Below are 19506 nucleotides of genomic sequence, written 5' to 3' on the forward strand. Positions count from 1 at the left end.
GCACTCTTTAACATCTTAAAAAATGAGACATTGTTGATGCAATTATATATTCAATTGTTTTTCTTAATATCTTCTAAATGGTGTAATGAACTTATAATGTGAATGCTATCATAATAGAGGCAGATATTCTACTTTCTATAAAGAAGCAATTATATAATGATAAGAGATGTCAGCCATAAATAGGAAAATATAATTCATGACATGAAGAAGCCCAGTTGATGGCAGTGAGTTTTTACAATAGGCTCTATCCTGTTGCCAGTAGAGAAAGCGAATATAATTTATTCTAGACATGATGGTTGTACTTCTGCAAAATTAATTAGTTGCTGTCGAAAGTCTTCTAAGTTAGTTACCCAAGGCTGCAAAATGTGTAATTCAAGATGACATCTCTCTCTTCTAGACTATAGACTGAAGTTACTAGAATGACCAGTTAGGTTTCCACAGGCATCTTGAACTCCATATTGCTACTCTTCCTGCCCCATTGCATGCCTTCTCCTATTTAGATGTTCCCGGTCTCAGTGTGTAATACATTGTTCATCTAACTGTTCAAGTAAGTGATCTAGGAATCATTCTTAATTCTTTTTAGCCATCCCCACCCCTCAGTCCATACCTGAATCAAATTTCCCTTCTAAATATTTCTTGAATTTTTTATGTTTCTCTGTTAAGGGTCTCTAAATTCATACTGTTAAAATACACCTCATAGATGATTACAAAAAATATCTAAATGGTCTTTCTGTTCTCATTTTCTCTACCCTCCACCTAAACCTAGATTTTGAATATACCTATTTATTATTTCTCTGTCTAAAATCTTTTGTAGTTTTCTGTTTCCTTTTGATATGCTCTATAAGATTACCAACATCACTGCAGACAGTGACTGCAGCCATGAAATTAAAAGATGCTTGCTCCTTAGATTGAAAGTTATGACCAACCTAGACAGCTTACTAAAAAGCAGAGACATTGCCAACAAAGGTCTGTCTAGTCAAAGCTATGGTTTTTCCAGTAGTCATGTATGGATGTGAGAGTTGGACTATAAAGAACTCTGAGCACCAAGGATTGATGCTTTTGAACTGTAATGTTGGAGAAGACTCTTGAGAATCCCTTGGACAGCAAGGAGACCCAATCAGTCCATCCTAAAGCAAGTCAGTCCTGAATATTCATTGAATTGGCTGATGCTAAAGCTGAAACTGCAGTGCTTTGGCCACCTGATGCAAAGAACTGACTCATTTGAAAAGACCCTGATGCTGGGAAAGATTGAAGGCAGGAAGAGAAGGGGATGACAGAGGATGAGATGGTTGGATGGCATCATGGACTCAATGGACATGAGTTTGAGTAAACTCCAGGAGTTGGTGATGAACAGGGAGGGAGGCCTGGCATTGCAGTCCCTGGGGTCACAAAGAGTTGGACACGACTGAGCAACTGAACTGAACTGATAAGATTACCTATGATTTTTGCTTATATTCCCCACACGCCGCTTGCAGTTTCCCCTTTGTGCTCCAGAATCTTTGCTGCGCTTTATTACTGTCCTTTCTGTCCTCTTTTGGAGACCGAAAGGCCTTTTCTTTATGTTTCACATCAAATATCTCCTCTGCAAAGCCTTCTGTCAATTCCTCTTTCTACTCTCACCTTCCAAAAGTTGTTTGTAAACACTGAACCTATTATAACATAACTATTTATCTCTTCTGTAGATCTCTGAGCTCCTTAAAGGCAGAGTTGACCAGTGATCATGTTTTATATATGTTTCTACTCTTTATGCCTACTCAGTATTTAAGACTGAATGAATGTGGCATTTGGACTCAAGGAAGGCATTGACTTTAACGTGAAAGTATTTCAGTGTCAAAATTCTCCATTGCAAAATCATTCATACTAATTTTCTTCAAATTTTCTTTTTGTCAAATTGTCTTTCAAATATTTGCATGGTGCCTGTCAAAATTAAAATTCTCCCAGTCAGTTTCTATTCATGTATGACATGTTCAGCTTCTCTTTCACAAAACCAGTATATTTTATATTGTTGATATGTGTTTTTTCATTAACATAAGTATAAATTACTGCTTGCAGGGAAGAACTATGCACATAAATTGAGTATTTCAAACTGTGAAAGAGAATAATTTCTTCATAAATTTCAGAGTAGATTGAAGTTTGAACAGTATCTAAATAATTAACTGAGATAATAAGTTGTTAATGAATTTATGAAGTGGAATATAATAGATTGATAGTTCATGAAGAAGGCAAAGGAGAACAGTGTCTAAATTTGGGCTGCTAAGTATGTCTAGAAAGAAAGGATATTTAGGTGAAATCATAGTTTAAAGAATATAATAGTGATTATATAAAGTTATTTTTAAAGGATTCAACTGTATATTTAATTTAAAAGAACATTTGCCAGGTTATTAACAGTTTTCCAGAATAGAAATAAAAATATTTCGAAATCCTATTACATAAGCATGTAGAATATGTTTTTCAGTAAAGTTGCTAAAAATTGAAGGATAAGAATGATTATTATTTTTCTAAATCATCAGTATTATAGAAAATCTGGTTTATCAAAAGGATAAAAGGAGAAAAAAAATCTTTCTCCCATAATAGTTAGCAGTATTTTATCTTTTAATGATCTGATGAATTCTCCTACTTTCTCATTTCAAACTTCAAATCTCATGTTCAATTTAATTTATTTTGACTTTTCTGAAAATCTTCTTTCTTTTGGTTCAGAAAGAATTATGAAGTAAGTTTAATTCTTTGTGATTTCTGGTCATTAACCTCAGTTCAGGTCTGCCTCAGCATTAGGCTCTGAGTCAACAAATTTTCAGCTCTCTTTTCTTCTGCATTTGTAAAAGAAGTAGAGATTTGACTACAGAAGACTCCCATTTCTAAAGAAAGTATAGGATTGCTATGTCTGGTAGTGTCGGGCACTTTTTGGCTGGGCCCAGTAACTGTGCTGAGACCCCTTGGTTGGATAGTTAATAATGACAGCAATAACTGAGCTTAGCAAGGGCTTGCTATGTGCTGGTATTAGTCTAAGATCTTTATACACATCAGTTTATTCATAAGCCTCATTCAGTTCTAGGATAGAGCTTGTGCTCTTAGATCTTGACTAGCAAAGCCTCATGGTGGTGTGAAGGTACTAAGAGGTGGAAAATGTTAATCAAGATTACAAAGAAAAGATAGGTAAAATCATAATTTAAAGGAAATTATAGCATGGATATAAAATTAAACTATATAATAAAGCATTCAACTTTGTATTTTTTAATTTTTATTGAAGTATAGTTGGTTTGTAATGTTGCATTAATTTCTGCTATACAAGACATAGAGAATAGACTTGTGGAAACAGTGGGGGAAAGAGTTCAGTTCAGTTCAGTCACTCAGTCGTGTCCAACTCTTTGCAACCCCATGAACTGCAGCACGCCAGGCCTCCCTGTCCATCACAAACTCCTGGAGTTTACTCAAACTCATGTCCATTGAGTCGGTGATGCCATCCAGCCATCTCATCCTCTGTCGTCCCCTTCTCCTCCTGCCCCCAATCCCTCCCAGCATCAGGGTCTTTTCCAGTGAGTCAACTCTTTGCATGAGATGGCCCAAGTATTGGAGTTTCAGCTTCAACATCAGTCCTTCCAATGAACACCCAAGGCTGATCTCCTTTAGGATGGACTGGTTGGATCACCTTGCAGTCCAAGGGACTCTCAAGAGTCTTCTCCAACACTACAGTTCAAAAGCATCAGTTCTTCAGCACTCAGGTTTCTTCACAGTCCAACTCTCACATCCATACATGACCACTGGAAAAACCATAGCCTTGACTAGACAGACCTTTGTTGGCAAAGTAATGTCTCTGCTTTTAATATGTTATCTAGGTTGGTCATAACTTTTCTTCCAAGGGGCAAGTGTCTTTTAATTTCATGGCTGCAATCACCATCTGCAGTGATTTTGGAGCCCAAGAGAGTAAAGTCTGTCACTGTTTCCATGGTTTCCCCATCTATTTGCCATGAAGTGATGGGACCAGATGCCATGATCTTAGTTTTCTGAATGTTGAGCTTTAAGCCAACTTTTCCACTCTTCTCTTTCACTTTCATCAAGAGGCTCTTTAGTTCCTCTTCACTTTCTGCCATAAGGGTGGTGTCATCTGCATATCTGAGGTTATTGATATTTCTCCCGGCAATCTTGATTCCAGCTTGTGCTTCTTCCAGCCCAGCATTTCTCATGATGTACTCTGCATATAAGTTAAATAAGCAGGGTGACAATATACAGCCTTGACGTACTCCTTTTCCTGTTTGGAACCAGTCTGTTGTTCCATGTCCAGTTCTAACTGTTGCTTCCTGATTTGCATACAGGTTTCTCAAGAGGCAGGTCAGACAAATTGAGGGAGTAGCATTGAAACATATGCATTACCATATGTAAAATTAGATAGCCAGTGGAAATTTGCTGTATGATGTAGGGAGCTCAAATCTGGTGCTCTGTGACAACTTAGAAGGGTGAGATGGGGTGAGAGGGAGGTTCAAACGAGATGGGATATATGTATACCTATGGCTGCTTCATGTTGATACATGGCAGAAACCAACACAATATTATACAACAATTATCATCCAATTAAAAATAAATTTTAAAAAATTTCTGCTGTACAGCAAAGTGACTCAGTTAGCATGTATGTATGTGTGTATTCTTTTTCATATTCTTTTCTATTAGTTTATCATATGCTATTTAATATAGTTATCTGTGCTATACAGTAGGACCTTGTTGTTTATTTGTTCTAATATAACAGCTTACATCTGCTAACCCCAACCTCCCACTTCATCCATCCACTAATCCCCTCCCCTGTGGTAACCACAAGACTGTCCTCTATGTCGGTAAATCTGTTTCATAGATAGGTTCACTTGTGCATATTTTAGATTCCACATATAAATGATATTGTATAGTATTTGTCTTTCTCTTTCTTGCTTACTTAAGTGTGGTCATCTCTAGTTGCATCCATGTTGCTGCAAATGGCATGAATTCATTTTATGGCTGAGTAATATTCTACGGTATACATGTACCTTAGCTTCTTTATCCATTCATACGTCAGTGGACATTTAGCTTGTTTCCATATCTTGGCTATTGTGAATAGTACTGCTATGAATATAGCGATGCATGTATCTTTTTGAATTACAGAGTTTTGTCTGTATATGCCCAGGAGTAAGATAGCTGTATCTTATGGCAACACTATTTTTAGCCGAGGAACCTCCCTAGTGTTTTCCATTATCGCTTACATTCCCCCTAACAGTGTAGAAAGGTTCCCTTTGTTGCACATCCTTTCCAGCATTTCTTATTCATAGAGTTTTTAATGATGGTCACACTGACCAGTGTGAGGTGGTACCTCATTGAAGCTTTGAATTGTGTTTCTCATTAATTAGTGATATTGATCATCATTTCAAATGCTTTTTGGCCATGTGTGTTTCTTCTTTGGAGAAATATCTATTTAGGTCTTCTGCCCATTTTTCAATTGAATTATTTGGTTTTCTGTTGTTGAATTGTATGAGCTGTTTATATATTTTTAAAATTAAGCTTTTGTTGGTCACATTATTTACAAATATTTTCTCCCATTCTGTAGGTTGTCTTTTTGTTCATAATTTCTTTACCATACAAAGGCTTATACATTTGATGAAATCATTCTATATTTAATGTCAAAAAAGTTCTCCTAGGGTGTTAAGCAAGTTTTCTAGATATAAATATAAATAATTAGAAGTCTGCATTTGCATGAATAACTGGATATCTTTCAGCAAATCACTAAAAACCAAACTGTTAAAGGAAATTTAAAGGATAATCAGTGTGTGATATTATTAGCTTTGAAAACCAAGTCTAAGAAAGACCTAGAGATACTATGCAAGTTTCTAATTATAACCCACCTGTCTCCATTCTCAAATAAATTGAATGGGACTGCCCTATTACACATAACCTCTAACTATGTTTTTGGTTTCTTTTCTCTTTAGTTATACCCTTGGTAGTTATTATACAGTGATTATACCTACATGTAACACATGGGAGAATGAAGTAGCAACATTTTTGTCAGTCCTAACTCTTTGCTGTGGTGATGGCCTTATCACCAGCTTGTCACCAAATTATTCCAGCTTGTTCCTACATGTAGCTTCAAGGTACCATAGAACTGATGTTGTCTTATATTCTTAAGGAACATGATGACCTCTTACTACTCTAGAAACTTTGGAAATAGAAGGGAGTGACAGTAGGGAGAATTCTCTATATAGTTCATCAAGAATTAAAATACATGAAAGGTACAAGGAGCCAGTGTGTGGCGTGTCTGTTGTCTGGAGGCACATTTCCATGTTTATCACCAGCCCCCAAGCCCTTCACCTCTAACTACATCCCTAGTCTTCACAGAAGCAATAATTTAATCCCCCTTTCCATCCTTGTTATCAAGACTTCTAATCTGAAGGGCCCATGCCACAGCTTTTTCCAATTGTACATTGATATTATAGAGCTGCTGCTACTGCTAAGTCACTTTGGTCGTGTCTGACTCTGTGCGACCCCATAGACGGCAGCCCACCAGGCTCCCCCGTCCCTGGGCTTCTCCAGGCAAGAACACTGGAGTGGGTTGCCATGTCCTTCTCCAATGCATGAAAGTGAAAAATGAAAGTGAAGTCGCTCAGTCGTGTCCAACTCTTAACGACCCCATGGACTGCAGCCTACCAGGCTCCTCTGTCCATGGGGTTTTCCAGGCAAGAGTACTGGAGTGGGCTGCCATTGCCTTTTCCAGATATATAGAGCAGTGGCTCTTAAACTTGGACCCCCGGCATTAGAATTGTTAGGAGGACTTGTTAAAGCATGCAGTGCTGAACCCTTCCCACATCTGATTCAGTAGGTAAGGGATGTGGCCTCAGAATCTGCTTTTCTAACAACTTCCCACGTAATATTGATGCTGCTATTGTGGAGACCACATTTTGAGAACCACTGTTATAAACAGTTGTTTTATAAATGTAATGCTATTCTAGAAAAAGTCATATTATTTTATTATAAAAGCAGTGGAACTAATATGAGAATATTTTCATTCTTACCTGGCATGGCTAGTATTGGAAGTGAGAGTTTTTTGGTATTTTCTATTTTTTCCCACTTAAGCCAGTCTGAAATGACTCAGAAAATGACTCATTCAGCATCAAAGAAAATAGTCCTACAATGAGGTCTAGTACTGTAGGCATCCACGAATCATCCTTGGTACTCATCAGTCTAATAGGTCAGATTCTTGTGCTTGTAATATTTGCCCTTTGTGCTACCATCTTGCTGTTGGGAAATCTAGCTCCTCCTGGAACAAAATTAGTCTTGTAAAATGGTAGGAAATATTTCACACACCAGCAGTAGTGTCTCATATTGGGCAGTGAAGTCACTCAACTCTAGGGAAAGATTCACCACCAGGAAGGATAGCCAGCTAGTGCGGTATTGTAACCAGTGGGATATGTTCCGAGAAGGATAGCCAACTAGTGAAGTATTGTAACCAGTGGGATATGTCCCAAGTGGCTCTTGGACCACATCAATAAGGTCATTTTCACTGCTGAACTCTTTCAGGGCTCTCGATGCCTGAATTGTTTAAGATGTAAGGAATCCACCCAAACCACCCAGCCAGTGAGATTCCCCTTAGTCCTGAGAGGCATGTAAAACTTAAAGCAAATTCTTTCAGGTATGGCAACTCAACAGTCTTAGAGGCTGTTAATATTTGTATAAGCTAAGGAAGAATGGGAATCCTTCATTTAGTGATGACAGCAGCTAGGAATCTGGTGGTCCAGGGTACCAAACCCTGAAACTAAAATGCCCTGGAGTGAGGGACTTTTAAATAAACTTAAATTGAACTTAAATTCAAATAGATATGTGGATAGTTTAATCATAATGTGTATGGAACTCAAGATTTTTTTTCTTGTGAGCTGCTGTCAAGTCATTTATTTATTTATGTTTATTCTTTAGGAAGGTTACTGCAGCATGCATGGAAAACCATAGAGAATTTTCTACAACATTTTCATCATTAAATTTACAGGGATCTGCTGCAGGCAAAGTTACTAATAAGTCTTTGAATGTGCTTATTCTGAAAGCACAGTATTAGACACACCAAAACTTGATGGTTCTTAATCAAAGTGGCATAGACTTGGGGGCACTCAAACTTTTATATGGACTAGGCAAAATGATGGTGTATCCAGACTCCCCTTTCAGCTAACACACTTAACATGGGGACACAGATGGATGGGAAAGGTGACCCTGACCCACAGAGGACCCACATTCCTGTGCAAGGATAGAAGCATGATAATCAGGAAATGATGGTTGTTAGTTACAGAAAATGCATTATTGTGAAAACCAGGGGAAAAGTGCTTATGAGAGGAAGTGATTGGATTATGGGGAATGAGAGAATAAGGATAGATCATTCCTACTGAGTAAATTGCTGTGATTTATAAGAGAAAGGGTATAGTGATATCTTGGCCCATTACTGACTAGATTCATTTCACAAACAATCCTAAATCAGAATGTGACAGTTTATGGGGAGACAAACAAAGTCTCCCAAAGATGCTTACATGTTACTAAGCTTTTAAACTGGCATATTTTCAACTCCCCATACCTTTATTTTGGTAGTTGATGTTCATAATGATAATTTTGTATTCCCCCATAATTTCATATTATGTAACTCTAATAATAGTTTATTACACACTGGAGTAAAAGACAAAAATAATACTGAATTATTTTATTATGCATTTTTGGAATTTTGATAAGTTCCAAGAGAAAATTATCTAAAAGAAACTTGAAAATGTTATTTGCTTAAAAGTCCACTATAATATTTGTACAATATTAAAATAATTAGATGCTCTTCTATAATACACTTTGAGTATTTTCATGTTCTAAATATATCTCTTTAAATATCCCTGAATTAATCAGATGTTTATCTTTCAGCACTCTACACAGATGAAATATATATTCCATTATATACTATGTGCATATAGTATATTCATATTTAAGTTAGTTAGGTATGTTTATTTTTTATTTCAGATTCAGAAGGTCTTTTTCCATCATATTGTAATTCTTTAAGAATATAGATGAATATAATATGTTCTAAGAGAAATATTTCATAAAAGATTTAACAAGGGGAACACTTATGTAACAAAAGAGGAAATGTCATCAAGTTTACTGAAAATGCAAATGTTATTAACAGTGATTATTTCTTTAAAAAAAAGAGAAAGGACTTGAGGCAAGTTCAAGAATTGAAGCACAGTTCAGCCAGGGGGTAAACGCCCTGCCTTTCTATAATGAGTGATTTGTGTACAGAACTTAAAATACTTAGTAGTTCAAGTAGTTAGTGTGTTCCATGAATGATCTCTGAATGTCATTTTCCTCTCAGCTCTGCTTGGGGTAGCAGACACTCCCTGATGAGGGCTTTGATTGCTGGTATTAAAGGAATGGATGCAGGGTTGACATTTTACTATGAAAGACGAGAAGTTGAAGCAAGGCATCATACTGTTTTCTGAGCTGGTCTACAGACACACTTGCAAGGCTGGCTGAAGTTTCCCTTGGGAAATGTTTTGAATCTATCCTCATTTGAGACCCCAAAGATCTAAAGTGCAGAGCAGAGATGACACAGACATAGAAGAATTATTTCCTGAAAATATTTCTACAAACATGCTACCATCAACTTCATCACAAAAAAAAAACCTTCATCAACTTTATCATAGGAAATTTTCAGTAAGCTGTCCGTGTTATCAGGGCAATGATAATGTACCACCTTGCCTGTCTGCTACAATGAGTGAGGTTTACAAGTGTAGTCCAGACAGTCACTGAGTTGATATATGTTGTAAAGCTGTAGGAATCAGATTTCTGGAGATAATCTGTTCTCTTTTGATATACTGACTTTTTGTCCATCATCCTGGTAGGAGTTAGATACTGAACATCAAAACCTGTAGAGACTTCTTCTAGTTCCTGATGTTAGTGTATTAAACTATGGCTCTTATCTTTCTTGTCTATGAGGGCAGTTCTTACAGAGACTTCAGCCATGGCATTAAAGACCCTGAACAATCTGGCCTCATTCCTTCTCTGGCTCTCATTCTGATTTACTTGGCTCCAGCCTCACGGGAATCTCTGTTTTTCTGGAACACACCAGGCACAATCCTGCCTCAGAGACTGTGCAGTGGCCATTCTCCTCCCGTGACCCTCTTTCTTCAAATATCCCCATCCTCTTTCATGTCCTTCACATCTTCGTTTACATGTCACCAGTTTAGAGAGGCATTGCCTGACCACCATATTTTTTAAAATAGTAACTCCTATCTACCTTCCTATTCCAATTATCCTGATTCATTTTTTGTCATGGTACATATCACTTCCCAACAGTATATAATTTAACTATATGTTACATATTTAAATTTTTATAATGTGTATTATTTTTCTCCCTCTCCTGAAACAGAGGTCCCGTAATCTTTGTAATTTTGGTTTTTTCCCTCTAATTCAGCACCTCAGATATGGCTGCCTTGAGTATCAGATCAGTTCAGTCACTCAGTCATGTTCAACTCTTTGTGACCCCATGGAGTGCATGCAGCATGCCAGGCCTCCCTGTCCATCACCAACTCCCAGAGTTTACTCAAACTCATGTCCATCGAGTCGGCGATGCCATCCAACCATCTCTTCCTCTGTCGTCCCCTTCTCCTCCCACCTTCAGTCTTTCCCAGCATCAGGGTCTTTTTATATGAGTCAGCTCTTCGCATCAGGTGGCCAAAATATTGGAGCTTGAGCTTCAGCAACAATCCTTCAGTGTATATTCAGGACTCATTTCCTTTAGGATGGACTGATTTGATCTCCTTGCAGTCCAAGGGACTCTCAAGAGTCTTCTCCAACACCACAGTTCAAAAGCATCAATTCTTCAGGGCTCAGCTTTCTTTATGGTCCAACTCTCACATCCATATATGACTACTGGTAAGATGATAGCTTTGACTAGATGGACCTTTGTTGGAAAAGTAATGTTTCTGCTTTTAATATGCTATCTAGGTTGGTCATAACTTTCCTTCCAAGGAATTAGTGTCTTTTAATTTCATGGCTTCAGTCACCATCTGCAGTGATTTTGGAGCCCAAGAAAATAAAGTCTGTCGCTGTTTCCATTGTTTGCCCATCTATTTCCCATGAAGTGATGAAACCAGATGCCATGGTCTTAGTTTTTCTTGTGTGTGTGTGATGTTACAGTTTTTTAAATTTATTTTTTAATTGAAGGATAATTGCTTTATAGAATTTTGTTGTTTTCTGTCAACCTCAACATGAATCAGCCATAGGTATTCATATATCCCCTCCCTTCTGAACCTCCCTCCCATTCCCCTCCCCATCCCGCCGCCCTAGGTTGATACAGGGCCCCTGATCTTAGTTTTCTGAACGTTGAGTTTTAGGCCAACATTTTCACTCTCCTCTTTCACCATCATCAAGAGGCTCTTTAGTTCTTGTTCGCTTTCTGCCATAAGGGTGGTGTCATCTGCATATCTGAGGTTAGTGATATTTCTCCTGGAAATCTGGATTCCAGCTTGTGCTTCATCCAGCCTGGCATTTCCCATGATGTACTCTGAATTTAAGTTAAATAAGCAGGGTGACAATATACATCCTTGATATACTCCTTTCCCAATTTGGAACCAGTCCATTGTTCCATGTCCAGTTCTAATTGTTGCTTCCTGACCTGCAGAGATTTCTCAAGAGGCAGGTAAGGTGGTCTGCTATTCCCATTGTATTGAAGAACTTTCCACAGATGTGATCCACAGAGTCAAAGGCTTTGGTGTAGTCAATAAGGCAGAGGTAGATGTTTTTCTGGAATTTTCTTGCTTTTTCGATGATCCAACGGATGTTGGCAATTTGATCTCTGGTTCCTCTGCCCTTTCTAAATCCAGCTTGAACGTCTGGAAGTTCTCGGTTCATGTACTGTTGAAGCTTGGAGAATTTTGAGCATTATTTTGCTAGTGTGTGAGATGAGTGCAATTGTGCAGTAGTTTGAACATTCTTTGGCATTGCCTTTCTTTGGATTTGGAATGAAAACTGACCTTTTCCAGTCCTGTGGCCACTGCTGGGTTTTCCAAATTTGCTGGCATATTGGATGCAGCACTTTCACAGCATCGTCTTTTAGGATTTGAAATAGCTCAGCTGGAATTCCATCACCTCCACTGTATTTGTTCGTAGTGATGCTTCCTAAGGCCCACTGGATTTCACACTCCAGGATGTCTGGTTCTAGATGAGTCATCACACCATCATGGTTATCTGGTTCATGATCTTTTTTTGTATAGTTCTTCTGTGTATTCTTGCCACCTCTTCTTAATCTCTTCTGCTTCTGTTAGGTCCCTATCATTTCTGTCCTTTATTGTGCCCACCTTTGCATGAAATGTTCCCTTGGAATGTGTTATTTTCTTGAAGAGATCTCTAGTCTTTCCCATTCTATTGTTTTCCTCTATTTGCATTGATCATTGAGGAAGGCCTTCTTATCTCTTCTTGCTATTCTTTGGAATTCTGCATTCAGATGGGTATATCTTTCCTTTTCTCCTTTGCCTTTAGCTTCTCTTCTTTTCTCAGCTACTTATAAGACCTCATTAGTATACCATTTTGCCTTTTTGCATTTTTTTCCCATGGGGATGGTCTTGATCTCTGTCTCCTGTACAATGTCACGAACCTCCATCCATAGTTCTTCAGGCACTCTGTCTATCAGATCTAATCCCCTGAATCTATTTGTCACTTCCACTGTATAATCATAAGGGATTTGATTTAGGTCATACCTGAATGGTCTAGTGGTTTTCTCTACTTTCTTCAATTTAAGTCTGAATTTGGCAATAAGGAGTTCATGATCTGAGTCACAGTCAGCTCCTGGTCTTATTTTTGCTGATTGTATAGAACTTCTCCATCTAAGGCTGCAAAGAATATAATCAGTCTTACTTCAGTATTGATCATCTGGTGATGTTCATGATCTGAGCCACAGTCCACTCCCAGTCTTGTTTTTGCTGATTGTATAGAGCTTCTCCATCTTTGGCTGCAAAGGATATAATCAATCTGATTTTGGTGTTGACCATCTGGTGATGCCCATGTGTAGAGTCTTCTCTTGTGTTGTTGGAAGAGGGTGTTTGCTATGACCAGTGCATTCTCTTGGCAGAACTCTGTTAGCCTTTGCCCTGCTTCATTCTGTACTCCAAGGCCAAATTTTCCTGTTACTCCAGGTGTTTCTTGACTTCCTACTTTTGCATTCCAGTCCCCTATAATGAAAAGGACATCTTTTTGGGGTGTTAGTTCTAGAAGATCTTGTAGGTCTTCATAGAACCGTTCAACTTCAGCTTCTTCAGCATTACTTGTCAGGGCATAGACTTGGATTACCATGATATTGAATGGTTTGCCTTGGAATCGAACAGAGATCATTCTGTCATTTTTGAGATTGCATCCAAGTACTGCATTTCGGACTCTCTTGTTGACTATGATGGCTACTCCATTTCTTCTAAGGGATTCCTGCCCACAGTAGAAAAAAAAACCACCACCACCTAGTTGTGGATGGGACTGGTGATAGAGCAAGATTCAATGCTGTAAAGAGCAATATTGCATAGTAAGCTAGAATGTTAGGTCCATGAATCAAGGCAGATTGGAAGTGGTCAACAGGAGATGGCAAGAGTGGACACTGACATTCTAGGAATCAGTGAACCAAGATGGACTGGAACGAATGAATTTAACTCAAATAATTAAAATATTAATTATTAATTAATAAACACCTTCATAAAGTTTTACTTAGCTTCTGACCCATCCTCTTTTAGAGTCAAAGGCAGGAGACAGGCCTTTGAAACCCTCAAAATATCTTACATTTTTCAAAGCAGGTTTTTCCATGAGGAAAATATATAATGATGATGAGTAATGGAATACCTGATCCTAAAGCCTGTCCACTCCTCACTTAACAGTTAAATACAGAGATTCAGAACCACTATTTGTTAAGCTGCTACTTGTTAAGGTGGGTATAACCTTTCTAAGCAATATCCAGGAAGGAAAGAAGTGGCCACTCTTTTTCTCTAAACATACATGTGTTTTATTTTTTGGCTGTGCTGTCTTCATTCTTTGCTGCTACATGCGGACTTTCTCTAGCCATGGCGAACCAAAGCTCCTCTTTGTTTGGCGCATGGGCTGCTCGCTGTGCTGGGCTCTCCCGGTGCTCCCGGAGCACCAGCCCTGGCTCTCGGCGCACAGGCTTCGGGAGTTGCAGCATGTGAGCCCAGCAGCTGCGACGCGTGGGCTCAGCAGCCGTGGCGCATCAGCCCAGCGGCTCTGCAGAATGTGAGAGCCTCCGAGAGCAGTGACTGAACCTGCGTCCCCTACACTGGCAGGTCGATTCCCAACCCCTGGACCTCCAGGGCGGCCCAGGGTTGCCACTCTTGAATATGGAGTGCATTCTCCTTTGAGGCATCCAAAAGCAATTAGTTATGCTGGTGGCAGAGACCTCTCCTAGCTATCATTTGTTAAGTCCAGGTATCTAAATGAATTATGCTACAATTTGAGGCCATTTTCCTAAGTCTAGGACCCCAAAATTAGAATATGACTGAAGAACTCAGTATATGCAGCTTGTGTTAAAGTGCTGAGATGCCATGATCTCTTCTACACTAATCACCAGAGAAATCATGTACCGTATTCTGTCATTATTATTAGCACCTCAGCTCATCACACCTGGGAATCTTGGAGCATCCCTTCCTCCCCGTCTCCCCTGGATGTCATACAGACTGCATCTCTGAGTCAGCGTTCAGAGTATTGCACAAAATTCAGTAAGGGTACAAGTAGAAGGATATGTTTGTCATCCGCAAACCATTTTCCCACATAATATTTCTTATACATCCTCTATACTAACATTTAAGTACTTCTTTAAATTATTTCAATGTACTATTAAAAAATACTTTATGGACTGAGTTGAGAGATTCCCTGGTGGATTCAAAGGTGAAGAATCCAGGCTAAGTTGCATACCTAAATTCCAAAACACATAATATCATTTCTCTTGGAAATGTCCTAAATACCGAGAACTCATTAATAGTCCAACGATTGTCACTACTACGAGCATCTTAAATACTTACCTAGTGTTGAAATAAACCTTCTGGCTTTCTTCAGAAAGCCTGAACCAGATATACTTGCCATATTGATACTATTCCAATTTGTAAGGAATTACCTGAAATTTGTTAACAGACTCTTTTCATCTTGGTCCCATCTCCCTTGTTCTAGACTCAGTTTTCCAGTTGCAAGGTAGGCATCTCAGTCCATGTGAGTATCTCAGGCTTAATGAGTACAGATCCAAATTTAGCATCCCCTGCCAAGGTCTTGGAGAAGGCAATGGCACCCCACTCCAGTACTCTTGCCTGGAAAATCCCATGGACGGAGGAGCCTGGTGGGCTGCAGTCCATGGGGTCGCTATGAGTCGGACACGACTGAGCGACTTCACTTTCACTTTTCACTTTCATACATTGGAGGAGGAAATGGCAACCCACTCCAGTGTTCTTGCCTGGAGAATCCCAGGGACGGCGGAGCCTGGTGGGCTGCCGTCTATGGGGTCACACAGAGTCGGACACGACTGAAGCGACTTAGCAGCAGCAGCCAAGGTCTTATCCCTATCAAAACTAGCATCTGTTCTTGAAGGTGCTGTTGTGAATTCTGTCAGCACTCCCCCCAGTGTTAATATGTGAATTAGCTCTTTACTACACCCTCTGTCTCACAGCTAGTCAGCCCTTAAGTTCTTTTTATTAAATTTTGTCAGGACTCTGGGGTTCATCTCCTTCTTTCTCTACCTACTGTCACTCTTCTACTTTCGGCTCATCAGATCTTACCTGACATTTTGGAAACTACCTGTCTGAACCCACCACTTCAGAGCACTTATCTTTTTCATAGCTGCCTGAGATTTCCTCCTAAGTCATTGGAAAAGTACTTTCCTTTTCGAAACTTTCAGTGACATCCCATTGTTTAAAGAATGAGCCTCAAACCCTTTAACATAATCATCAAGTGCTGCCCTAACTTAGTTTCCAAATGACCAGCTGGCTTGTTCCCTCCCCGACCCCTTCGTGAACACTGGTCTTTCTGTGATATCTCTATTCCTTGAATATAGGGATTCTGAAATTTTCTTGCACCACGGGTTCCTTCGACAGTCTGGTGAAGTGTGTGGACCCCTTCCTAGAGTAATATTTTTCAGTGTATAAAATAATAAACATAAGATTACCATGGAAAGCCATGCTGCAGAAGTAAAATTCTATCTGTCTGTGGACCCTGTTGTTTATATCTTTGTGGCTTTGCTTATGACCCTCTTAGCAAAGAAGTGCCCCTGAGCTTGCCCTTCTGATTATTGAAATCCATCTCACATTTCAAAGTCTCTTCAATCCCCATCTCTGCAACTTTACCTTGACTCCCTGCCCGTCTGTACTCACCACTTTGTCCTCTGCCCTCTCATAGCAGATTATTTGTATTTCTAATTAGTTCTTATCTTTCCTTTGCCCTTTGTAATAATAGTTTGTATTAATTGACAAAAAGGGGCAGACACTAATGGGCTACTTTCACACATTTTGTGCTTGCTCACTTGTAACTCTTTTTAAAGCACTGTGAAATTTGCATATAAAGAGGACACTGAAGTCCAGAAGTTTTGTTGTTTGAGAAAGATTATACAGCTTGTTGCTGTTACAAATTTATTTCAGGAAAGGAATATTTGATTTTCTTCTTTACACCTTCTTAGGATCTAAGGAATGATATTGTTCAGTAGTGTTTGTTTCTGTGGATTTAAAAATCAGAAGTGCTGGGAAATACTCATCTCCCAATATATAGTGCCCCTAGTATTGACGGGAAGAGGCAGTGGCGCCCCACCCCAGTACTCTTGCCTGGAAAATCCCATGGACGGAGGAGCCCGGTGGGCTGCAGTCCATGGGGTCACTAAGAGTTGGACATGACTGCTGTGACTTCACTTTCCCTTTTCACTTTCCTGCCTTGGAGAAGGAAATGGCAACCCACTCCAGTGTTCCTGCCTGGAGAATCCCAGGGACGGGGGAGCCTGGTGGGCTGCCGTCTATGGGGTCGCACAGAGTCGGACACGACTGCAGTGACTTAGCAGCAGCAGCAGTATTGACGAGGGGCCGTACTAGGAGAGAGATGTGTACGGCGGTGTTTCTAGGTCAATGTCTATGTCAAATTAACTGTGACTAATTCCTTCTTAACAAACTGAAAACTCTTCTCGTTCCTAGTCGTTTCACAAATTAAAATTTAAACAAGAGTTTTCAGCAGTCAATTCCTGAAAATGTTATCCCTTGTTCTGCACTCCTGATGAAAAGACAATAATATTAAAAGTAGGACAAATTAAAGAATTTGTTTGGAATCAAAATGAATTGAGGAAATATTTACATTTGTAATGACAAGATCAGTCGTATAACCTATTTCCTATGGTATCCCGTCAGTGAAGACAATACACAATCCAATTTACATTTGTAAGAAAATACATTTTAAATATAATTCACTTGAACAAGTTGCATTTTTCTGCAGTCAAATGCATTCCTGCTAGTTTCTTAAAACAACATTATTAGGCTGTTTTAAAATAAGACTATTTATTTATTCAAATATTTATTTTAGCAATTAGTAATGCTTTCTTTTTAAAATGCTGTTTTGAGATTAAAAATCATGTATTTATGATCAGTAATTTCTCATGTGGGAGTTCTTTATGTATAGTAATTATTTTTAAAGGAATTACATCTTTTGATTTGGCAATGCCTTTTGGTATGCTGTGAACTATAACATATAATTCATTATCACTATCCTTCTTATGGTCTTTTTTGTCATCATATTGTGGCAAATACTAGCTTAAATGTAGAAAGGTAATTGAATTTTTTTCTATTTTCCTAGCTCCAGATGGTCCTCCTGAAAATGTGCATGTAGTAGCAACATCACCTTTTAGCATCAACATCAGCTGGAGTGAACCTGCTGTCATTACTGGACCAACCTTCTATTTGATAGACGTCAAATCAGTAAGGCCTGTCTTATCTTCTGTGAAAGGTAGTATAGAGCATGGTTAGGAGTACAGGCTTTGCAACCAGACTGAATTTTAATCTTAGCTCTATAGACCTTCGGCAGCTTCCTTTACTTGTTTGTGTTTCAGTGTCCACATCTGTGAAATAAAGCTAGATAATGCTGCCCAGGGTACAGCGTTTTTGTGAGGACTAAGTTAGTCAACATACATAAAGAGCTTAAAACATTGCCTGATACCTAGTAAATATTCAATAAGTGCAAACAAAATATTGTTGTCATGGTCGTTGTTCTTTATCTTCAGGGTATAGATGATATAAATAAAAGAGGTTAAGTTGAGTTTAGGTTGACAGTAATATACTGGTTTAAAATACAGTTGGAAAGAACTTACAAAAGAATGGCCAAGGCATTAGGAGTCATACTTCCAAAATAAGACAATATCAGGGCTTAACTTTGAAAATGACTGAAGCAGAATGTGAAAGGTAGTGCAAATAAAAGTGTAAAAAGTTAGCTTTGTTCAAGAAAAAGCAAGTAGTTTAAGCAGTGGAACATTCGAAAACAAAAGGCTGAGAGATGCGGCTTGATTGGGAGGCCGACTTAAAACCTGTTGTGGAGTGTGGGTCATGCTAAGTTCAGTGGGGTGCCAACTGTGGAAATAAAGCAGTATTGGGATACAGATTTCTATTTTACAGAATCAGTATGATCACGTTGTAAAGCATAGTTTTAGACCAGTCCTGAGGGTACAAAATTAAAGGAGGCAGGAAACCATAAGAGTAAAACTGGGCAAGAAAAGATGTGGAAATGGAGTGAGGGTAACAGAATAAAAAAAAATAAAATTTAAATCTATAGGATCTGGAGGGAAAAAATCCGTGGATGGTGAGTGAAAATAAACATCAAGGATGACTTTTTGAGATATACATTTTGGAAACTTGTGAGGAGGAACAGATTTGTAGAGGAAAGGCATGGATTCAGAACTAGATGTACTAAGATGCCTGGGAGTCCCCAGGTGAGGATAGCCCGTTAGCAGTATCATTCATGGATTGTAGCTCAGGAGAGGAAGTTTATATTTCCTGATTTGGGAAGCATTGGTGTTCAGATGATGGATGAAATAATATGAACAGATGAGATTAACTATGAAACATTTAGGGTAAGAAACTCCTCTGTAAGGACTACCCTGAAGATAGTGTCCTGGGAAATGCAAACATATGAGTAAAAGGCACCTGCAAACGCCGAATTGGACTAGCCATTCAGACGGTAGGAAACCCAAGCTTGAGAGTCAAGCCTTTTGTCTACAACAGGGTGCTGCGCAGTGTGAATAATGCAGAGTCGTTAGCTAGGGTTAGAACTGGAAATTTCTCCTGGCATCCTGCTTGGGTTCTACTGGAGCTGATGAGCAGTCCCTTCTGCTGGCATCGAAGGCATTAAATTAGGTAATCCATGGTGAATTCTCCTCCCCCTCTTGCTGTATTTATTCATCCCTTAACTTTTATGATTTTTTAAAATGCCTTTATATTATTTCTTAAATGGAAATAATTCTATCTCAAAAGGCCTGTCATGATT

The 19506-nt window shown here is 38.8% G+C and overlaps 1 protein-coding gene across 2 annotated transcripts in view; it reads left to right on the plus strand.

Annotated features, from left to right (window-relative positions):
* Positions 1 to 19506, plus strand: part of PTPRQ (protein tyrosine phosphatase receptor type Q) — a 235648-nt gene that overhangs the window by 133666 nt on the left and 82476 nt on the right. For both annotated transcript variants that reach the window (XM_070454261.1, XM_070454262.1), the window contains one exon: positions 17827 to 17948. In XM_070454261.1, the coding sequence (XP_070310362.1) occupies positions 17827 to 17948 (122 nt within the window). The remainder of the gene's footprint in view (positions 1 to 17826; positions 17949 to 19506) is intronic.

This window comes from Odocoileus virginianus, chromosome 24 (assembly GCF_023699985.2).
Source record: "Odocoileus virginianus isolate 20LAN1187 ecotype Illinois chromosome 24, Ovbor_1.2, whole genome shotgun sequence".
Classification (NCBI taxonomy): Eukaryota; Metazoa; Chordata; class Mammalia; order Artiodactyla; family Cervidae; genus Odocoileus; species Odocoileus virginianus.